Source organism: Zeugodacus cucurbitae, chromosome 5, assembly GCF_028554725.1.
Source record: "Zeugodacus cucurbitae isolate PBARC_wt_2022May chromosome 5, idZeuCucr1.2, whole genome shotgun sequence".
Classification (NCBI taxonomy): domain Eukaryota; kingdom Metazoa; phylum Arthropoda; class Insecta; order Diptera; family Tephritidae; genus Zeugodacus; species Zeugodacus cucurbitae.
In genome coordinates, this window is record NC_071670.1 from 26,135,671 (window position 1) to 26,157,425 (window position 21,755).

At 34.4% G+C, this 21,755-nt stretch overlaps 1 protein-coding gene across 1 annotated transcript in view; it reads right to left on the minus strand.

The window, feature by feature from the left end:
• Positions 1–21,471, minus strand: part of LOC105218979 (B-cell lymphoma/leukemia 11A) — a 49,241-nt gene extending 27,770 nt beyond the window's left edge. Inside the window, exon 1 of the mRNA XM_011194877.3 lies at positions 19,503–21,471. Coding sequence (XP_011193179.1) covers positions 19,503–19,539 — 37 coding nt within the window. The 5' untranslated portion in view covers positions 19,540–21,471. The remainder of the gene's footprint in view (positions 1–19,502) is intronic.
• Between the last annotated feature and the right edge of the window lie 284 nt (positions 21,472–21,755).

Below are 21,755 nucleotides of genomic sequence, written 5' to 3' on the forward strand. Positions count from 1 at the left end.
GTTAAAATATACGAATTGTTGCTATTCAACATCTACAAATATGAATGAAATTTCATTTGGCTGTTCTGTGCCTCTATTCCACATTAGAATAGTTCATGAAATAATGACCTCTCCAAAGGTGAGCTCTTTCATATATAAGTAAATCAGCAAAATATTCTCACTGTTAGCTAGCCGAACTTCTTAAGTATTTAAGTTAACGGCAATGCTCGTTTCATTAACTGAATATAAATCGCCAGGTGTATGGCGAATTCACACCCGTAACAATAAATACAAAGTACAATAATAGTGCTGGTTTCACACCACCAATGCAGAACTATTATACTTATTCGCATGTTCCGCAACGCGAAAAATTACTGCAAATACCCATACATATACATACACACATACATAGACGAACATATGTATGCGGAGTCAAAGTGGGGCAGAAACGCTTGAAACGGGGCAGGGAATAGTTGCGGGGGCAGAAGCGATGCAGCCTCAAGTGCAAATCTGTACATGGCATTTTACGCGAGACGACGGGATCAGGTCATCACGACCACTGATGTCCACACAATTGGCAAGAGTTTCTCAGTGCAATTGTGTTGGGTATTGGCTCATCAGCTAAGCGCATTTGGAGCACAAATGCAAGCCTTTGCCTTTTCATGGGTGATGACGCCGCGGGCAGCTACTTGCTAACAGCAGCACAGCAAACAATAGTGAGAACTTTCTCATATTATAAAATCGCGATTGCATTAAAGTGCAGATAGAAATGCCGCAGCAGGTTCGCCAACATAGCAGCAGCAGCAGCACCAAGGGCTAGTAGGTGTTGTGCTTGGCTCTGACCAAGTCGATTGTCGTGTCTAAAAGAAACGGCCCAAAACTTGTAGCGCCAGACAACAGTTCAAGCTACTTGGCGAGACGGTTTGATTGAAAAAAAAAACAAATAAGAATCAAAAGGCAGTAGAAACCGCAACACTGTTATATGAGGAGAAACTGTAAAGTACAAGCCTAATGGGAATGTAAAAACAAAAATGCATACATGTGCGACGAACAGTAGCTTTCGACATGCATCTTTATACATGCGCATCCAAAGACGTTCAATCGTTCAATGTGCAAATAATTTGCTTATGCACACTTAGGGCACACATCCCTAGGTGTGTTTGTGCTGTGTCTACAACGTTTGTGTGTATAAATGCGTTCATTGAAAAGTTGGAAGCAAAGGTTATTTAGTATCTAGCAGCCTTCAGAAGTGTATGTATGTAGGTCTAATGGAGACAGACTAACAGTAAATGAGTGTGTTCTATATGCATGTGGGTATGCAAGTAAATTTATGTTGGGACAATTTTGCGTGTTCGTATGTTGGAGCAGTTGAACTATTAGCTCATTACAGAGGTGCAAAGCAATTTCCCGCGACATAATTTAGGCCCGGTTTGGGGCTTTAACTACGAAATGGAAAACCAATTTTTACGAATGCACTATGACATTTCCTAGACACTTCGGGAATTCCTCTACCTACAGGAAGTTCGAGCAAGGCTTAGCAATACAGTGATCCCCGCTTAAGTGATGGTAACATTTAGGCCACAAATACAAAATTGTTTGCAATTTTTCTCTTTTAAGTGCCTTTTAATATTTTTGACATTGGATACGCTGAGAATTGTCAAAAGAAAAGCACATACAGTACGAAAAATCCGTATTCGTACACCCCTAACTGATATCTATTATGAATAGCATAAGTTAGAATTAGTACTTAGTGGGATATAATTTTTGTGTAATAACTGCGTGCAATCGCCGTTTCATTAATTTCCCCAACTTCTTCGTAAGTTTTGGGGATAACTTCTTTCATTTCTTTTGCAATGCTTCTTTAAGTTGTGTCTCGTTCCTAATATTGTGAATTTGCATACCTTTTTTAACGATAGACCGTAGACCAAAGACGAGTAAGCTTGTGGTCATTATCTTGGTGAAACAGATATTGACCCCCAAACCGAAGATTATCTACACTTTGATTAAAATTGTTTCTTAATTTATGGTCTAGTTTTTACTTTTTAACTTCGAATAAATTTATATTTCAGTGCAATGATAAATTGGCCTTAGAAGTGTTTCAGAAATTATTGTGCGGTATTTATATATGATTATTTCTCGTGTAAATTGAAAAATAAAAAAGTGCAAATAAAAAAGGTGTAAACCTATATGAAATGTGATCATCCAGGTTATGAGTTTGTCCGTATTTTGACTACATACATGATTGTTTGCTTTTGTTCGGAAATGTGTCAGTCACAACTTTGCAACAGAAAAGTGTGCACGCATGTACAGCCAATCTTTGCCATCCGAAAATCAGCTGTCAAAAACTCAATGGAGAAATGCATTTGTCTGGCCGTGAGAACATTTGAAGCCCTTTGAGTTTGAATTTGCAAGGTGCCTGCAAATCGACTCAATCAATGCGTGAGTGCGCATTATAAGAATGCCAAATATGCAAGTTGCCGATATGGGCCATTGTACACATTTGCAAATACATTTTATTGTACACACGCAAATCTATAAATACATACATATACATATGTATAAATGTATACTTCTACGTTTTACTCCATATGAAATGTCTAAGAAAAATGTATGCATACAACAATTGTCTAGTAGAACTAAATATGTGCTAAATAACTTCATTAATACATTGAAAATATGACAAGCAGATGATTCTAATTGCTCCATTTACTGATCCAAAGTATACAATTAACAGTGAAGTCGGTTGCTTATATATTCACATGTGGATCGGTCTCAGTATTTTCACCAATGCGTGTAACTAAATTGCTCGGTGAATATTGAAGTTGAGTGCAAGATAGCACTCGATGAGAAACTATGTTAAAATAAATATATTTTTCTTAATAAACATATTTAAATTTGGCAATATGAATGTCCTTATACCTACATTAAAATATACACGTGTAAATATAAATTATCTGAAATGCTATAACAGTGGAGCAAACATGTAGCGTGTAGGTGTATTTCGCAATAATCTATTCTCAGTAGGAATAAACGATCTAAAATAAACAAATAATTTTTTTCTAAAAATAACACCAAGTAAGAAATATAAGTGTACAATATAGCTTCAGTATAATTTGTTAAACAAGTTGATAATACTTTTTTAAAATTAGCCCAAATCACACGTGGTGGAATTAGTTTAAAATATGTATAACTCAGTATAATTGAATATAGGGGGTTGTCTAGGTCTAATCAAATACAAGATTCGGACTAAGAATGTATCGAATTAGTGACGTCTTGGCCACAATATACATATATATATATCTTAAATCGTACTATTGCTCGTAATGACGTCGTGCCAATTCAATTACTTTGGTAACGTCAATCCAAATGAAGATAATTCGACATTAATAGAACTTGACCAAACTAACATTCGTTTCATCTAAATAGATTAAAAGCTGAACATTTTAAATGTGATGAAATATCACACCATTCTCTCTACAAATGTGGTGTTTTTACTAAAATAAATTGTCAAGAAAATATAATATTATTATCTTAAATTACTATAATAATTAAACGTCATCAGTTTCCATCGATTTTTTTTTGTAAATTTCAATATATTTAGAATCCATTGTAATTATAAAAAAGTGTGAGTATTAATTATGGTAGTATGACATTGAATAAAAAAAATTAAATTAAACTAAAAAATGAAAAAAAAAACAATAAAATAATAAAAAAAAAGTTTTACATTAATCGAAAGGGAACGTCTAGCGAGTGGTATCTTTTCAATTTTCTACATTGTCAACTATTGTTCAGCAGTTGGAAATGTAAACCTTTGGAGTTGAAATATTATATATTTGATTTTTTTGTAATTTTTTTAATCTTAAGTGTGATAAATTAAATATGATACTATTAGATAATAAAAAATGTTTACTTGAGTCTGCCTTAAGAAAATTGGGAGTTAAATTAAATAAATAATTAGTCAATTAATTACTTCTAATAAATTAAAATCGAAAACTGTATATGTACAGAGGTAGTCAAAATTATTTACACATCGGACGTTTTTTTCCAAGTTTCACACAAAAAGCTTTCGCTTGTTGTTGTTGTTGTCGCAGGGTAACAAAATGCTATGTTGTTGTAAACCTTGATCTATTCCCGAGAGAATGAAGTCGGTTTGGCTAGAATAGCTAGAAATATGGCGGAGAAATAAGCAAATGAACTGAAGACTCGGAGTAGTCAAAAGTATTTACACACATTTTTTTTTGCGTCAAAAGTATTTACACACAACTTGAACTATATTATCCTGTTCCTATTTAATGATAGCTATAACATTTTAATGTTCAGTATAAATTCCTATTTTAAGGCGATAAATTCATAATGGGTTACATTACCATTGGCGTCAATACCAACCTGCTTAATGGTGCGAATTGATTCAACACAATTGTACGCTAAGTTAACAGTTAATTTAGACCAAATGTCGGTAATTTCGGCGATTTCGGTTATTATATCAATTGTCCTCTGATATTTAACGAAAGACCAATCATTTTGACTAAAGTTTTGGTCAGGGCTGTGCGGGGGTCAACTTGATTTGCTTCATTTAAAACTTTTGAAGGTAAAGATGCTTCATGAACTGGAGCATTATCCTGTTGTAAAATGTAGTCAATATTTGGAAAATCCGACGGACCACTACAATGGCATGGTCATGTGAATTCTGATATATCCGGATGATTTAGGGTCCCTAAATTAGTACCAAATCTTCAAAACAGAAGTAAGGAAAATTTCCAAAAAAATTTCAAAAAATCATCATATCACCTCCGACTCTGTTTTGCGCCTAAACTGCATTATTCTTTTTTTCACGTGGTAAATGCATAAAGCGTTTACTAAAGAAGCTCTGGAACTAAAATTTAGCCTTATCTGCCCACGACAGGCTTTAGGATGCATTTTAAGGCAAGTGAGAGGCATATCGTTTTTTTGGTTTCGGAAATAAAACTTTTTTGGTTTCGGAAGTGGTCAACTTTATACACAACGTATGTATTTATGTTACTATTTTTAAATGTCCTTAGCAGTGTAGCATCATTGGCTGTTCATGCAATATGCTGATTCGATGATGCTGCAATATTAAGAGGACTAATTGTGGGATTTTGTATGACAGTTCCTACTAATCTTCTGCATTCTCTTTGAGTTATCACAGGTTTCCGCTCAGTTATCTTTAAATTGTCCTTGCAATACTTCGTTTCCTTCTTTTTAATAACATTATAAACAGTATTCCATCAAATTCTATAAATTTTAACTAACTCCGAAGCCTAAACCCGAGTCTTAAACTTAGTAACAGTCTCCAATCTAGTTATAATCGATAATTCCTTTGTTTTCGATATTTTATTTACCAATTTTTATATTTTAAGGCTGAGTTAGGTTGTTAAGAATGCAATAGAATCAAATTACTACTTTTGCTCAAACCAAATCCAAGGATAAAGGCTAAATCGCTGTGTGTAAATACTTTTGACGCAAAAAAAATGTGTGTAAATACTTTTGACTACTGCGAGTCTTCAGTTCATTTGCTTATTTCTCCGCCATATTTCTAGCTATTCTTGCCAAACCGACTTCATTCGCTCGGGAATAGATCAAGGTTTACAACAACATAGCATTTTGTTACCCTGCGACAACAACAACGACAAACGAAAGCTTTTTGTGTGAAACTTGGAAAAAAACGTCCGATGTGTAAATAATTTTGACTACCTCTGTATGTCTATGACTAACTCTAACTGTCTCTAAAAAGAATAAATAATGTATGAAATAATAAGTGGTATATACACGTATCGTGCTCGAATTCATTGATACAACATGCTCTATTCCCAATGAAGTCTAACTTATGTATTTACATACATACGATTACATACGATTTCTTAGACCGTACAAATCGTAAGACATATTTATGATTTATGAACGGCTTTGGTTAACCACAATACTGTCCGTTTGCATCCAGAGTCAGAGTAATTGTAAACTGCAAAAAGGAAACATTACGATGAAATGGATTGGTGTGACAGAAAACCACAAAAGGTTCAATGATCTCAAAAATTGATATTAATACTAAACCGTAAGATTAGTTTTATCTACTGGAGTTAGTATAATTAGTACTCGTCGATGTCGAAATATATGTACGATATTGCAAATGGATACTGATACACATATCATACACAAACACATGTACATACTATGTATATATATACATATTTAAGTAAGTAATTATGTTTAAACTTCTTTGCACTTCTTAATCCTTAAATGGACGAAAGTAGGGAGTATTTAAAGTATGAATGTATACATACATATGTATATTCGATATTATAGTTTTTCAAAGAATCCTCTCCTGCACTCACGGACTGCATATACAATTAATATATATATATGTATAAGCCTTATACATTGAAATTAAAAAGGGAAGAAACATTATTGATTATCCATTCATATAGTTATATTATAGTGTTTGTATGTTTACATACATATATATGTAAGTGTTCAAAATAATTTGCATTATATGACATAATATTCGGAAAACATACTAATTACTGGTATGTTTTCAAATGATTGAAAGATCTTTGGTTTAAGGAATTAAAGATGAAAAATTTATTACTAAATATTATTACCACTTTATGATTTCTTCTAAACTCAAAAAAAAATTTACTTACTATTTACGATGTACAATATATCTTAGTGATTTTGCTTAAAGAAATTTATATACATAAATGTTATAGGTACAAATAAATGTATGAAAATTTAAAAATACTTTGCAAATAAGGAAATTCCAAAACTTTTAACGAACCGTAAGATCGTAAACAATTTATCCACTGTCCTAATGAAATGTAATTGTTTTGTTTATAGTCAAAAACTCGTCGTATAGAAGGTGACAATTTATGCGTATTTTGTTTTGCTTTTTGTTTTTTATATATGCATTCTTCCACAATGTGTTATACACCAAACATATAGCTGAACACATAAATATATACATATACATATTGTATATACGACTTAAGAACAGAAAAGGTCCGACTCCAACGATAATAAACCTGATTCGTTCAACTCTCTCGCTCTCAAGCTGTGAGCGAATGAAAAAACGAGCTTGTCCGATCGATGTTGACTTGTAATCTTGAAACGAGCGAATAGGCAGGCGAGTGGCTAACTGCTCAAAAGTAAATAACGAAACAGTTAATAAAATACAATAACAACTGCATTACCATCAATTATAATGGAAACGAAAAAGGGGAGGTGTCCAACACTGAATCTGAAGTATGTGTACACAGGCACAAAAAGTGTGATCTTTAATCTGTGTTTTGTTCACTTTTATGTATTAAATTCGCAATATGCCTTCGTATTCTTAAATATATACATGCATATATATGTACATATACGCACATATTAGGGAATACACACAAATGTTCGGGCGTTAAATATCAACGTAAACATACAAATGAGAGAATTGATCGCAGAAATTTACGATTTTGTGTTTATAAGGTATAATGAATGAGAATTAAACTACCATGTTTAAAGCAAATTAAAAATTAGTTATCATCTATAGACAATTTTTACAAAGCAAAATCTATAGACAGGTAATGTTGATATATCTGTTGATATATGTATGTACATAACACGAATTTTGTTAGATAATAATTCATCATTATACCACAATAATATTACTGCTAAGAGATCAGAAAAATAAGATTAAGAAAAATCTAATGATAAATACAAAAACTATGAACTGCTTACTCTTTTCTACTAGTGTCAATTTATCCAAAAAACTATTTGTAGTACTCATTCATATTATTGGAAATCGATGAGCACCTACCAGTATTTTGATTGGATTTGTTCAAAAGTTTTAGCTTAATTCAAAGGAGAGATCGCTAGAAAAACTTCTGGAATTTACAACCAACAATAAGTTGCCATTTAACAATGCTTGCGAACTCATAAAGCATACCAATAATCTGGTGCTGGACGAGTAACAGAAAATAAATACAAATTTAAATTTATACCGATCTGATTTAGTTTACCTACATATATACCATACATCAAACAAACCTGGACTCCAAAGGTATGTAGTATTATCAAAACTTAAAATACCTTAAAATTATCTCTAATAGCGTTTTCTTTTTTCGATGAAAATGCTGCCTTTTTATATTTCAACATTATACAAATGCTGCGTTACCTCTTTGAATGTGTCCCATTTTTTAAATGATATAAAACATTAAAATGCCTTCCTATTATGCTGGTCAAGTCTCGCTCACAATTTGAAAAACCGAGTACAGGGCAGAATAAATGTTACATTTGTTAGAGAAAAGAACACTCTATAATTTAATTTCGTAGGACCGACAAGTATGTAAAGATATTATGCATCATAGGACTATTTATGTGCAGTTAAAACGACTTTGTTTGATCCCATTTACTTAACCAGTAAGAGTTACTAATAGAGCAGATGGCCTGTAGTCTATGGTCATTTGTCCATTCCATTGACGCAGTAAATACTCTCTTTTTGAGCCGATCTAAAGAGCCACAGTACCTAGATATGCGTATTGAATTGTAACACTTGATCAACTATAGTAACTCCAATGGATCGAGGAAATACCTTATTGAGCCTCTTATTAGTGATATTGTCATCTGGGTCACAATGAGGTAATTTTGCTACAAATGTAACTGAACTAACTGAACTTTTGTAGTTCTCGCTTAAGTTTAAACTGTACGAGTTATATCTTAATGGTTCTAAACAATAGTCTGGTTAAAATTTTTCGATCGTTTACCATTGCTATCCTGCAAAAGAGCATATGTATGTTTTGTGCGGTGGTATCTGCTTGCGATATGGTTAAAATTGACTTTTCCTTCATATGTGTTGGAACATACACCTGTGTACGCATATAATATCTATGTATGTATATAACTACATTTGTTCAGCTTCAACTTTATGCGAGGACCACGGTTTTGCTCGGGGCCAAATCAACATATTGACCACGTATGCGTTTTCCGACTCGCCTTCGTTCACTCCTTTTCGTTGGTGTGTATGTGTGCACAACTTGGTTTCTCATGTGGATATACTTTTACTTCTAAGGATGTTAGCATACGCTTGAATGGGCTTTCTCTCATTCAGTGAGTTTCGTATGTATTTGTTGGCTCCCACACAGGCAATAAATTTATTTATGTGTGTGCCAAGGTGCCACATACATACATATGTAGTTCCAACGAATGCCGTTTGACTTTGTTGCCTCTAAGTTTTCGCTTTGCCAATAGTTGTTGGCTGGCTTAGCTTCGTGTTCTATCTTAGCATCTATCAGAGCATGATTCAGCTCGCAATGTGGCCGCAGTCTGTATGTGAGTATGCAGTTAACATCAACCGAGGTTCTGTCAAAAAGTATGTTGGGCAGTTGGCACTAGCAACATATGGACATATGTATGTACATATGTATTTATGTAGTATATCTTATACAAATACCCGCTTGGCGACCGAAACTGGGCATGTCCGTATAAGTTTCGGGTATTGGTTTGTAGCGTTTTGTATTGCAAAGGACAATTGGAACTTTAATATCGAACGGACCCATTTACACATGTACATGTATATACGTTCGTTTTTATTCGCATAAATATGGGTATATATGTACACGTATGTATGTATTTATATTGGAGTGTCTTTATGGATATGTGTACATGTGTAAAAAAGTTTGTACTTTTATACTGGGATAAAGATGAACATTCCGATCCAGTTGCGTGCAGCTAACAGCAGCCGAGAGAGTTGTTCCAGTGAAACTCAAACATATGCATAATCGTATGTGTGTATGTATACTCGTTTGTGCGCATACACAGACAGCAGCCATAGCTCATAAGAGTATGTGGTATGGTTAAGCTCAGGTTGGATAAGTAGATTTTCAACACGCTTGAAGTCATAACGGTGACGAGTCAGAACTAACCAACTAGGGTGGAACAAAGCTTTGGGGCAACCGTCCGGTATAAATAAATGCTGAAATTACACATGTATGCGTGCAGCATTGACCACTATATTCGATATAACTCCGCCTACAGCTATGTTAAGACAACATATGGCAAAGTGTTTCTAAATTGTTCTTTTTTTAACGGAATATTTTCGGTGTGTTTAACGGCAAGTGTTTAACGAACCGGTCAGAGCGTAAATAAAAACATGGACATTCTTATTTAGACCATTGTGTTACTTTACTTTAATATATATCGTGTATACATTCGTGATATCGATATCATGGGAAACAACAAACGCCCCGTTAGCTCTGCTTTTTCTAGACTGGATAACACACACACTCGCGTCTGGGCTCCCACGTCTCTGGGACTTCATAACTTTGAAGTCGTAGATAATTTCATATACCTTGGAACCAATGCAGGATCACTCTTGCCAACAGGTCCTATTATAGACTAAGTAGGCAATTGAAAAGTAAAGTCCTCTAACGACGAACAAAAACCAAACTCTACAAGTCCCTCATCGATCGCGTCCTGCCATATGGTGCTATGGACGATGAGAAAACATTAGGAGTTTTTGAGAGAAAGATTTTGCAGAAGATTTGACATAGATAGAAGGCGAATAAAAAGATAGCGACTGTGCGGGCTAGGTCATGTTGTCCGAATGTACGAAAACCCTCCAGCTTTGAAAGTGTTCGATGCAGTACCCGCTGGTGGAAGGCAAGGAAGAGGAAGACCACCACTCCGTTGGAAAGACTAGATGGTGAAGGACCTGCTTCACTTGGAATCACCAATTGGCGCCAATCAGCGAGAAGGAAGAACGACTGGCGCGCTGTTGTAAACTCGGCTATAACCGTGTAAGCGTTGTCTTCGCCAGTTAAGTTAAGAATGTTGCCGTAAACCGTTACCGACTTTACGAGTAAGTTTGTACTACATGAATGCACATTTTTAAAACGACAAATGATCAATTTAATTTCGGCTTTTCCTTTACATTTGTATATTATACATATGTACATATATATCCCATACGTATTGATTCAAAGATATACCCATATATTTATTTTAATATGTGTCTATAGATCTTTACTTGCATGTATATATGGTTTGTGCCCATTCTTGATTGATTTATTTTCATACTTCGTCTTATTTTAAATGAATAATTATGAAATGAGATTTTGCGTCCATCCGGCCGCACCCACACCTACACAGCAAATCAACAAACGAAGTGATCATAACAATATACACAATCGCATAAAATGCCACAACCATTGCACATACTCAAAGTATTGCGTTGCCACACCGATCTGGGTTTGCCTCATCATTGATGCTGAGGCCCTCCTTTTTTGGCCTGACAAAGGGCTAGTCTTAGCGCGCGTGTCACGCCACACACTCGCTTTTACAGCGAGTACAAGTATTGTAGGCAGAGGTAGAGGTAGATACAACAAACGTACTCGTGCTAGTTAAATATGTTCATGCCATCTACATGTATGTCGGTATGTTGGTATGCCGGCTTTGTTGTACTCTATTGAACGATCACCGCGCAAACGAACTGCAAGTGATCATCACCAGCCAATTCTGCTTCCTGCCTACGTCTTTCTCTTGTCCTCGCAAAAGTGACGCTATGATTATCTTCAGCTACAAACAGACTTGTGGTTACGTCTGCCACGGGCTCGGCCGGACTTCCAACGCGTGCTGAAGACTGATTGCGGGACCATCTCCAAAGCTGTTGCGTGGGTTGGATTTTAAATCTTTTAGATCGTGCTTTTGTCTTGTTCTGTTTAATTTTTCGATTTTTGCACTTTTTGGATCTGTGTATGCATGCATATGTATTTAGGTATAAGTGGATCGATACTGCTATATCTTTCTATTATAATAGACAGTGATGTGGTTAATTCAATTCCATAATTGTCGCTAAATCTAAGAGTATTGAAAGCGCAAACAAAGCTTATTATTTCATTTTGAATTTATTATTTATTTATATTTATAACGGTGATACAATTTTATTTAGCTAAAATGCATTTGATAATTTAGTCGCATCCAAAAGATGTCTGTTGGTCGGAAAGTAAGACCGATTACATGTCAGAAAGGCCGAACACTCTATCCTACTAATCTTAAATTAGTTGCCTTTGATTCCCCCTTTCTCTACGAGAATTTCTGGGCTTACGAATAATTGTAGAAAATTAAAATTTGAAAAGCAAACTGAATACTAAAACGTGTTTTGATGCGGAATGAAAACCAGCAAAAAGAAGCACAATACAAGCACGCATGCATCAGGTGAGCTATTAGCGCAGAGTTGCAACATTTGTTTTTTTTTTTTAATACTGAGTCACTACTCTCCCACGCTTGTTAATTCGAAGAGGCCTCTTATAGTATACAGTAAAATCAACTTTAATATCAAACACCTTGGCAATTTTTAAGGTATTTCGACAATTTTACTTTTCGTTTAATATTAAACAGTTTGTACAAAAAAATTATCAAATACCAAATTTAGAAAAGCTGTTACATCAAAAACATCGCATACATATGTGCATTGTTCTAGTTGGACAACATAGATATCCCAAAAGCATAATTCAATCATTTGTATGTGGTCCAAATGCATTTCAAATTAGTTTGAAATCAAATATTTCTGAAAATGATTCAAACATACACCACAATATCTAACTCTAAGTTGGAACTGAAACGTTGATAAAACATTTGCGCCAGAAAGGTTACCACATTACGAACATGTGGGGTGCAGTATATTTCGCGCCCTGCCAGTGGCTTATTTCAATTGTTTGTACGTACATACATACATATGTATATTGCGCGTTAAAAATGCTCAGCTCAAGCTTTCACACCTTCATATCTCTTCTCTCGAAATACGTACTGGTACTCGTTCTGCTGCGAGAGATTGGCGAGTCTCCCACCAAGCAACCCCTTTGTGGAACTATAAACACCGTCGCCGGCAGTTCGTTTACAACGCTTGCAAACGCTTCATAAAAAAATAGTATGTACTTTTAAATTTATACAGTGTATGTATATAAATTGTAGATATATACTGTGAATATATATTTGTATGAATGTATGTGTAGTTGTCATTATACAAAGTTATTATGGTCGTATATAAGTGAAGATGTAGTTTTACAGACGTTCTCCCACTCCGCGGCGCTTAGCTTCAAAGCGTGGATGGGGTGAGAAAATATTTCCAGTTGAAAGTGAAAATTGCAACACTAAAAGAATCCGCGAATAAACTTTTTACGCAAGTTCATGACTCTCTTTTGACGGTAAATAAGTATATACAATACACATATATATGTATGTATGTACGCTTGTTTTCATATACAACCGTGCAAATAATCGTAATATAACACGTGGCATACATATAACATGAACTAATTTGTTTACATGTCTCTTTTTTTAACGATAGAATTCACTTGTTCACTTGGTTGCACGGTCCTTTTGTGTGTTTTTTAAGGGAATTTTCGAAGTAATCAAAACAAAAGCATAACTTGTACTTTAGCTTAAGATACAGCCCATCAACATCACGAGCATCAATTCGGATATATGATTTGATTTTAATTTGAAATTTTTTTTAGATCTGATGTGTTCACCATTTCCGTAACCACCAATTCATACGTAAATACATATAAAACAATTGGTATTTTAAGCATTGTTGCTTGCTGATATGACCCTTGATACTATATGGACCACCCAGTTATCTTGAATACAAGTTGTTAAATCCTCCGTTATTGTCATTTGAATCCTCAGTTTAAATTTATCGTTCAAGAAGTGCGGATATTCGAGCAATAGTGATTTCTGTAAAATCACGGTTCTAGTCTAATATGGACTACCACGGTAGAGGCTAATATGGACTATGGATATTAAGTAATTAGCCTATCAACTGGCTGAAAAAATTATACTATGCACCCATTGGATGAGTCTGTTTTTAAAGAGAAACCCAAATTTAGCGTTCCGCTCTCCAACGGGAACTTCATTGGCAAGAGCACGAGATTTCGCAAAATATTATGTGAATGCCTTTTTTATATCCTTGAAAAGGAAACAGACCATTTTGTTTATTTAACCAACAATGTTTTCCATAAAATCATATCAGCCTAAGTATTGTCAAGGGTAAAAGGGCAAATTGGGACCCTTACAACTACCTGGTCCATATTACCCTCCGATATTTTTTTTCTTCTTTCTGGGTATTTTTATGCTTTTCAGTTAATAATATATTTGGCGTTTGGAGTTATTTTTTCACAAAAAAAAATATAAAAACTAATTGCTTTTTTTAAGTTAATCAAATAAAATTTATTATTTTTTATATACCAAAAAAAGATAGGCGGTTCATATTTTTTTATACATTCTTAGTAATAAACATATTAATTAACTAACGAATCCATTCAAATCTGATACACGTTTGTTAAATGAAGGAGTTTTGAAGTTACGTGGTTAGATGGGTTTCAGAGGTTAAAATAAGGTTACTTTTTGTTTAAATATAGAATCATATATTTCATTTAAACATTTCAGCATACAAAATTTACAAATTTAAACAGTATTTTGTGAAATTTTTATTTACAAATTCTGAAAACTCAGCTGTTGGGACCTCATCTCCCATTACGTGTCCAAAAAAAGAACTTGCCGTGGACAACATAACTCATTATTGGTTCATCCAAAGTAAATAAACCAAACATATTTCAACAGTACATGGATCTTGTTAATGATCGATGGAAAAAAGAAAATATGAAAATTGGTATTTTGGACAGATTTTAACAAAAAAAAACTCATGTTTTGGTAGAATTTTCGACATACATTAGCTCGAAAATAAATAGTTACAATAAGAATATAAAAAATTCCTTCGTTCATTAACTCATTAACTAGATTATGTTATTACAAAGATGTGTGCAATTTTAACAAAATCACTTCATGTTCACCGATTTGAAAAATCGAATTTTGAGATAAACGCGTATAAAGTTGTACATTCAAACAGACGTTGCCTATCGGGCGGAACTTCCATAAGGTTAATATGGATTTAAAATTAGCTTAAAATTTTACTCGGATCAATTTGATATTTTTGGATAATATTTTAAACATATCGTATAACACCTTAATTGAAGATGTTTTGAAGTTAACAAAAGTATTAAAGCTGCTTTAGATTACAAAACCAAGCTGACATATGTAAATATATAAATACATATGTATATGAATTTAGTAATAATAATATTTAACTGTATAAATCAGAACACACAATACAGTTACACAGGTATAGTCAATAAAATAAAAATAATTATATGTATAATGATAATGAAATTAAGAATTTAATTTTTTTTTATTTTTATATATAAATTTACCCGTTCAATTTCTATGAGACCCGGCTTTATTTTTTGCAACTTTAAATTTTGTTAGTATTCTCGATGCTTGTGGTATTTTAATTGTGCGAATTTTTGTGTGGCTTTTGGTTTGAGTGGATTAGCAGATACTTTCCTATGATTCGGCGTGTACATATGGGAATTAGGTGTACGTTGCGGTGGCTTGAAATAAAATAATGTGTAAACAAAAAGGCTGTACTCAGCTGCACACCAAAAACATATACTAAACTTTCAAAAAAGGGATGCTTAAAACAAAGGAAAGTAAAAAACAATCGCATCCTAACACTCGTGAATGCAGTTGTTGACTTGCTGCTGGGTTACCAGTCAGCCAGTCAGCCTGCCAGCCCAGCGAGCCACCGCGTCGCCGCAGCGGAAGTAATTCCCTTTGCGCTATTGTGGCTGATTATGCTGCCAGAAGCAGAAGCAGTCACCATTGCCACCACCATTGGGAGTATTGCGGATGACGCCGGGGCGGAGAGCAGGCTGCGAATGGATGTCATTCTTGCCCATTATTGCATCGTCATATCAAACTGTGTGCATATTTGTGAATATTACGTATCATGTATTATGACAAATACTCGCACACAAATACATATGTACATATATTCATTTGAACTTATATATGTGTGTATGCATGTATGGTTGCCAATGTGGACATGTTTTTTCTTCAAATAAACTCTTTATATTTTTGTAGGAAAAAACTAAATTAAATTGAAAATGTCTCTCCTGGTGAGTTTTTTATGTCAACTTTTTCGTTGCTCGCATATAATTATTTGGCTTTGTCCGTTTGCGCCCGTATGCATCCGTCAGGATTGTACCGCCAATCTCTTTGGCTCTGCTGACTGTTGACTTAGTTTGAATGTCGGAGGGCAGATGGATTCGCGTTTGGTGCATATCGTTTACGCACGATTCAGACAGGCATGTATTTTTTATATTTTATTATTTTCACGCGATACATTTACGCGTACCAATCTTCACAAATGGCAGGCACATTTGCGTATTTCTGACGAATTAACACACAAATATATGTACGTATGTACATATGTAGGGTTATATGGGTTTGAGCGCGAACACCTAGGTTGGAATGTGTGCTGTAGTGTGGTGGGAGTGCTTAGCATCCTTCACAGTCTGTTTACACAAATTCGCTGTGGTTGTTATGAAACGTGTTGTTATTTTTTACAAACAATTAGAACATTTTCCAGCTGCTGGCAATTTCCAAAGCAACCTTGGGTCAATAGCTACAATCATATCATTGCCGTTTTTATCCTTGCGGCTTTGCGCAGTGTTATTCTAAATCAATAAACGGCCGAGTTGCCATGGTGATATCCTTATTGAATCGAAATAAATTTTTAGGACTCAAAATATTACAACTTAGTAATGACCACGGTTTGGTCGATAATCAAATTAAATTTGTAATTTCTTCCCATTATAGGCATGTATGTATATATGTACATATACATATGTATTGTCATACATACATATACATATTTCGCTGGGAAATATACACACCTGAGCATAGGTATGTATGTATGTATGTGCATAAGCATACATTTCAGTAATAACGAATCTAAGTTGATAGCATGCCCTGAATCTTTTGGGGTTCTCTATAAACTGACTTTAAAAACGACCATGTCTCCTCTCAATTAATAACCTATCGCATTTTAGAATAATTTAAAATGAGTATTAATTGTGGCAACAAATCGAAGAAACAATAATTTAAACGCTACATTTTCGAGACACTAATCCGGTGATTAAAACAACTTATATCTATTTTGTACATACAAAATTTCGAAAATTTTGACATATATTGGTAGTTAATTGGGGTATTTTCACAACACTTCTTCAGATATCAATTTTCGTTCTTATGGTCGGTAATGTTAACAAGTTTTTTTGAGAATGTACAAAAGCAATCAAAGAATAACACGACCTGATAAGACATTCAATTAAAAGGACAAGTGCGTTCAGAAGACAAGAATTAATAATGAAACAAAATAATTATGTTCGAAATAAGGCTGAGGGCCGATCGGCGGCATACAAATATGTGTGTTTGTGTATAAATACAAATACATATGTATGTGTACTATAGTATATGAATATAAGTCATATGTGTATGTATAGATATGTTAAAGGTCCGAAATTTCTTATTAGGTTTGATTTTTGTAATATGGATATCTTTTATATTTAAAATTAAACTTTGAATAAAATTGTAAGCGGAAAGTTTTAATAAAAGTTAAAAGTAAAAGCAATTAATAATTCGCCTATTTGCTTTAATTGTGTAGTTTATACTTAGAATTATATTATATATATTTTCTGAAAACACCATACAGTATTATTAAAGAAAATATGCTAAAATTTACGTTTACCGTATTAATTTGCTCTTCCGGCGGTATGACGGATTTGCAACATATTTTGGAAATTATTTACTATGACAAACTTGTTCTAATCACTCCATCAGTTGAATACACTTTGTACATTTGAACGAATTTACGATTAATTTTGAACTATAATGCAAAACTCGGTATTTGATTTTCATTACTAACCACCAAAATAATTGTTTGTATGATAACAAGTAACTTACTCCGACAGACAGGGGACAAACTAGTGTGAATAACACATAATAATGTAGAAAAAATTATAGAAAAAACGTTAAGAAACCTCCCTACATTGAACAGATTTCAGTGTATACTCACTTTCGGTAATTACTGTAAAATATATGATAAGAAATACCAATCATACGAATGAATCTAATTATGATTGCATTTAAAAAAGTGAGTATTTACTCAACAAACAACTCCAAGATTTCTATTAAAAATGTTAACCATGCCTTAATTTGTTTGTACGTTCGTATGTACATATACATATACAATCGAGCACGCATTTTATGAATTTACTGATCTGATTTCTTATTTGAACTCTTGCCGGCTGCCTTCAATTCTGAATGTAGTGTATGTCCATACAAACATATGTACATATCTGAAATGGCAAATGGGTGCGGGCTTATTAGAACAAGCTAGAGAATGAAATAGGCTAACTAATATTTTAAAAGTTTTGTGAAATAAATATTGTTCTTGCAAACACAGTTTTGTAGAAATTTCGAAAATACAATTAGAAGTTGCTTGGCGTATTATATATATATATGTAAACACGTTCATAGCAATGTATATATGTGACAAGTTCTTAAGTAAATAACAATAAATGATAACATTTATTGTGTTTGACAATTATATTAAAGCAATTACATTTCGCAAAATCTTATCGTTTCATAACTAAAGATATTAACAGGTAAAAATGATGACCTAGCATTATATTTTTGGTAACATTTTGGGAGAATACACGTAGGATTGACGTATTGAATTAAATCCATAATTTTTATAATGCTGTTTTGATAATAAAAAACCTTTAACAAATTGGTAACGTTTACATATTCATGTAAGAAAATATGAAGATTGGAAAAGTTTACATTAGGACTCTTAAAATTATTCGAATAACCTGAAAACCGATTATTCGGCCGATTAATATGCAATGTTACGACTATCGTCGTTCTACTACAATTATTCGAATATGTGTTCTGCTGCGAATAGTTGCTCTTCTGCGAGTATTTGAATAAATGAAAATTGTTTGAAATCCAAGCAGGCTTTTATTATTGTTTGTTTTTATTTGTGAAAATGTCAATTGTGCGCATTTTTCGTGAGCTTCACTTTTTTCAATAAAAATAGAAATTGAATGAACTTCCACTATTCGAATAGTCGACATCGAACGATTAACCGGATAGTCAGATAATCGAATAGGCGACAACTTACGACTATGCTGATACTGCAAAATACGAAAATTATTATTCGAATAAGGCCCTATCCTTAAGGAGCTGTAGTTTACATATTCATAAAAGAAAATATGAAAATTGAAAATTCGAACTTCAATGTTTAAAAAAAAAGGAAAAGTTTAAATAAACAAATTCGCTTGACAAGTATAAAGAGTTACAATCGAAAGTTAATCTGTAAATTAAAGTAAGATATGCCGTAAATGATCAACCATTTCCTGCCATTTGTTCATATTGATATTTAAATTTATTTGTATTCATTTTTATATTTTATTTATATAAAAGACATATTTATAAACGTTAGCTTTACACGGTTCTTCAAAAAATGCCTTTTCAACAATCAGAATCACAAACAATTAGCAAAGCGATAGGAGTAGCCCACCACCAGGATAATACGTGACAAAGTCTTATAGTAGTTATCTACTCACCTTGTGCAATTCTGACGGCGGGCATTTTAATTCTCATCTTTCCTGAGTTAGCAATTAGTAGGGTATATTGAAGCCTACCGAGGAGTATATCCACATCAAGAGGCACTCCCGCCACGGCTACAATATTTCAGTTGCGTCGGTGCGTTGCGAGTTTAACCCACACACGCACGAAGTGATATGTAAATATAATATATTGAATTGAATCAGTCTAAAATATATACCAAGTACCACGTTAAGTTCATGTATAGGCTTTCGTTTGGACCGATCCGACAACACTCCGATTTCACGCGTCAACACTTTGCTTTCAAGTTTTCATATTAAAAAGCTCATTTGTTGTTTATTTGTTTTAGCACATAAGCACATATACATATGTAAATAATCACAATATTTTTTTAATATTTTTAATTAACGATAGGAACCTTATACACTTTGTTTTAAAGAAAAACAGCAAATGCAATTTATTTTATTTCAGTAGATTTTATTCGTGAGTTGTCGGCATTTACGGAATGTTATTGCACCGCTGGAAACTCCACTTCTGTTTCAGTTTCAGTTTCTCGACACTTTTTTGTTGTTATTCATTGTATTTTTGTATGAGCGCACATGAACTTGTATGTGAGTGTGTTTCATTATATTTATTTATGATTTGGTATGTCGATGTTGTTATTGTTTTTATTGTGTATGCTGTTATACTTCTACGGGTTCACCGCTTCTAATTCGACAATTCGATTCCAATTAGAAACTTGCCAGAATCACTTGTAAGGGAGCGAACGAGCGAGAGAGTTAAATAGAACATTTACCGGTCACTGGTGGCTAATGTTGAAGAGAAAACTACTACAAAATCGTACGTATTTCTTCGCTTCTGCACTGCCTGCGTGCAAGTGCGAGTATGAGTGCGTCCGTGCGCGCCGATGTCCTGCGAGTGACTGTGGCCACATACATTGGGATAATTCAATTTTATCTAACGGTTTTTACACTTTGATGCCAATTTGAAAATCTGATTTTGGTTTATTGGTTACGTTGTTTGTGTCGTCGACGGCGGTGACGGCGGCCGCACAGTGGCGGATGGAGGTGGCGTTGGTGGTAAAGTCGACGCTAGCACTGATGGCAGTATGCAGCCAACGCTATGCATTAGCGCCGGGAATGGATAAGCAGCTGATTGACGAGGATGTCGCTCAGTTGGTTAAACGCGGCGGGATAGGGGTGACATGCTATTTACCGCCACACTCTCGCATGGAAAGGCCTGTGCGCTCGTATGTTTGTTCGTATCCATGTGCACCACAGCTCTATGTTATGTACATTCGGACACACGCGCTTACATATATAAACAAATGCGTCTGTTTGTATGCTCAGTGGGAGGATTCGTGTCACTACTCGGTCGCACCACAAACTCTGCCAAAAACCGTCTCTCTGCGTTCGATTCACATGCGGTGTCCAATCGGTTTGTTTATTTCCGCCGCTAAAGTTATTAGAAATTATTTCATACACAACTGGACAAATGAACGAAACTGATAATAGTGACAAATTTCCGATACAGGTAGATAAATGCTCGTTTGGTTCTCGCGGCGGCTTTAGAGCTCTAATTGTTTATTCACGTTTGTTTTTTTTTTAATTTTGATTCGGCGTTTGAATGTTTGTAAGTCCAGCTTGTAGACACAACACATTACACTTATGCACTGATAACAAAGTTCTTTTGATTTGTATGTGTAAATCTGTACATGACAGTAATATTAGTAATATCGAAACACACGTTATTGCAAAAGTACGCAGACAGAGATATAAAACAATTCCACTATTCTTGAACTATTTTGCAAGAAAGCACGTCCTAACAACGCGACAGTCCGTGTGCGTCTAACTAATAAACTCACATTAGTCGCATCCGTCCATTTACCATTTACCATTCATACGGCTACTGGCTCTGTCATTCTGTCGCGCTTGGCTTTCTTTGTTAGTTTTAGCTTTGCTCACTTCTCCTCCATCGTCGACTAGCCAACCGGCCGACCTTTCAGCTCGGTTGAAATCGACTTGACTCGAAAGTCGCCACTCGCCACTCACGAGTTAAATAACAACATACATACATATGTATGTATATATGTATGTATGTATGTCCGTAGGGCTGGCTGGCTGACTGCTTGGCCTTACTCGCTTGCTCACTCGCGCTCACCACAAACACCGTGATAAAGTGGTGCGGCGGCGTCAACATGGTGACGGTTACGGTTACGGTGACGGTGACGGTGGCGATGACGACAACTACGA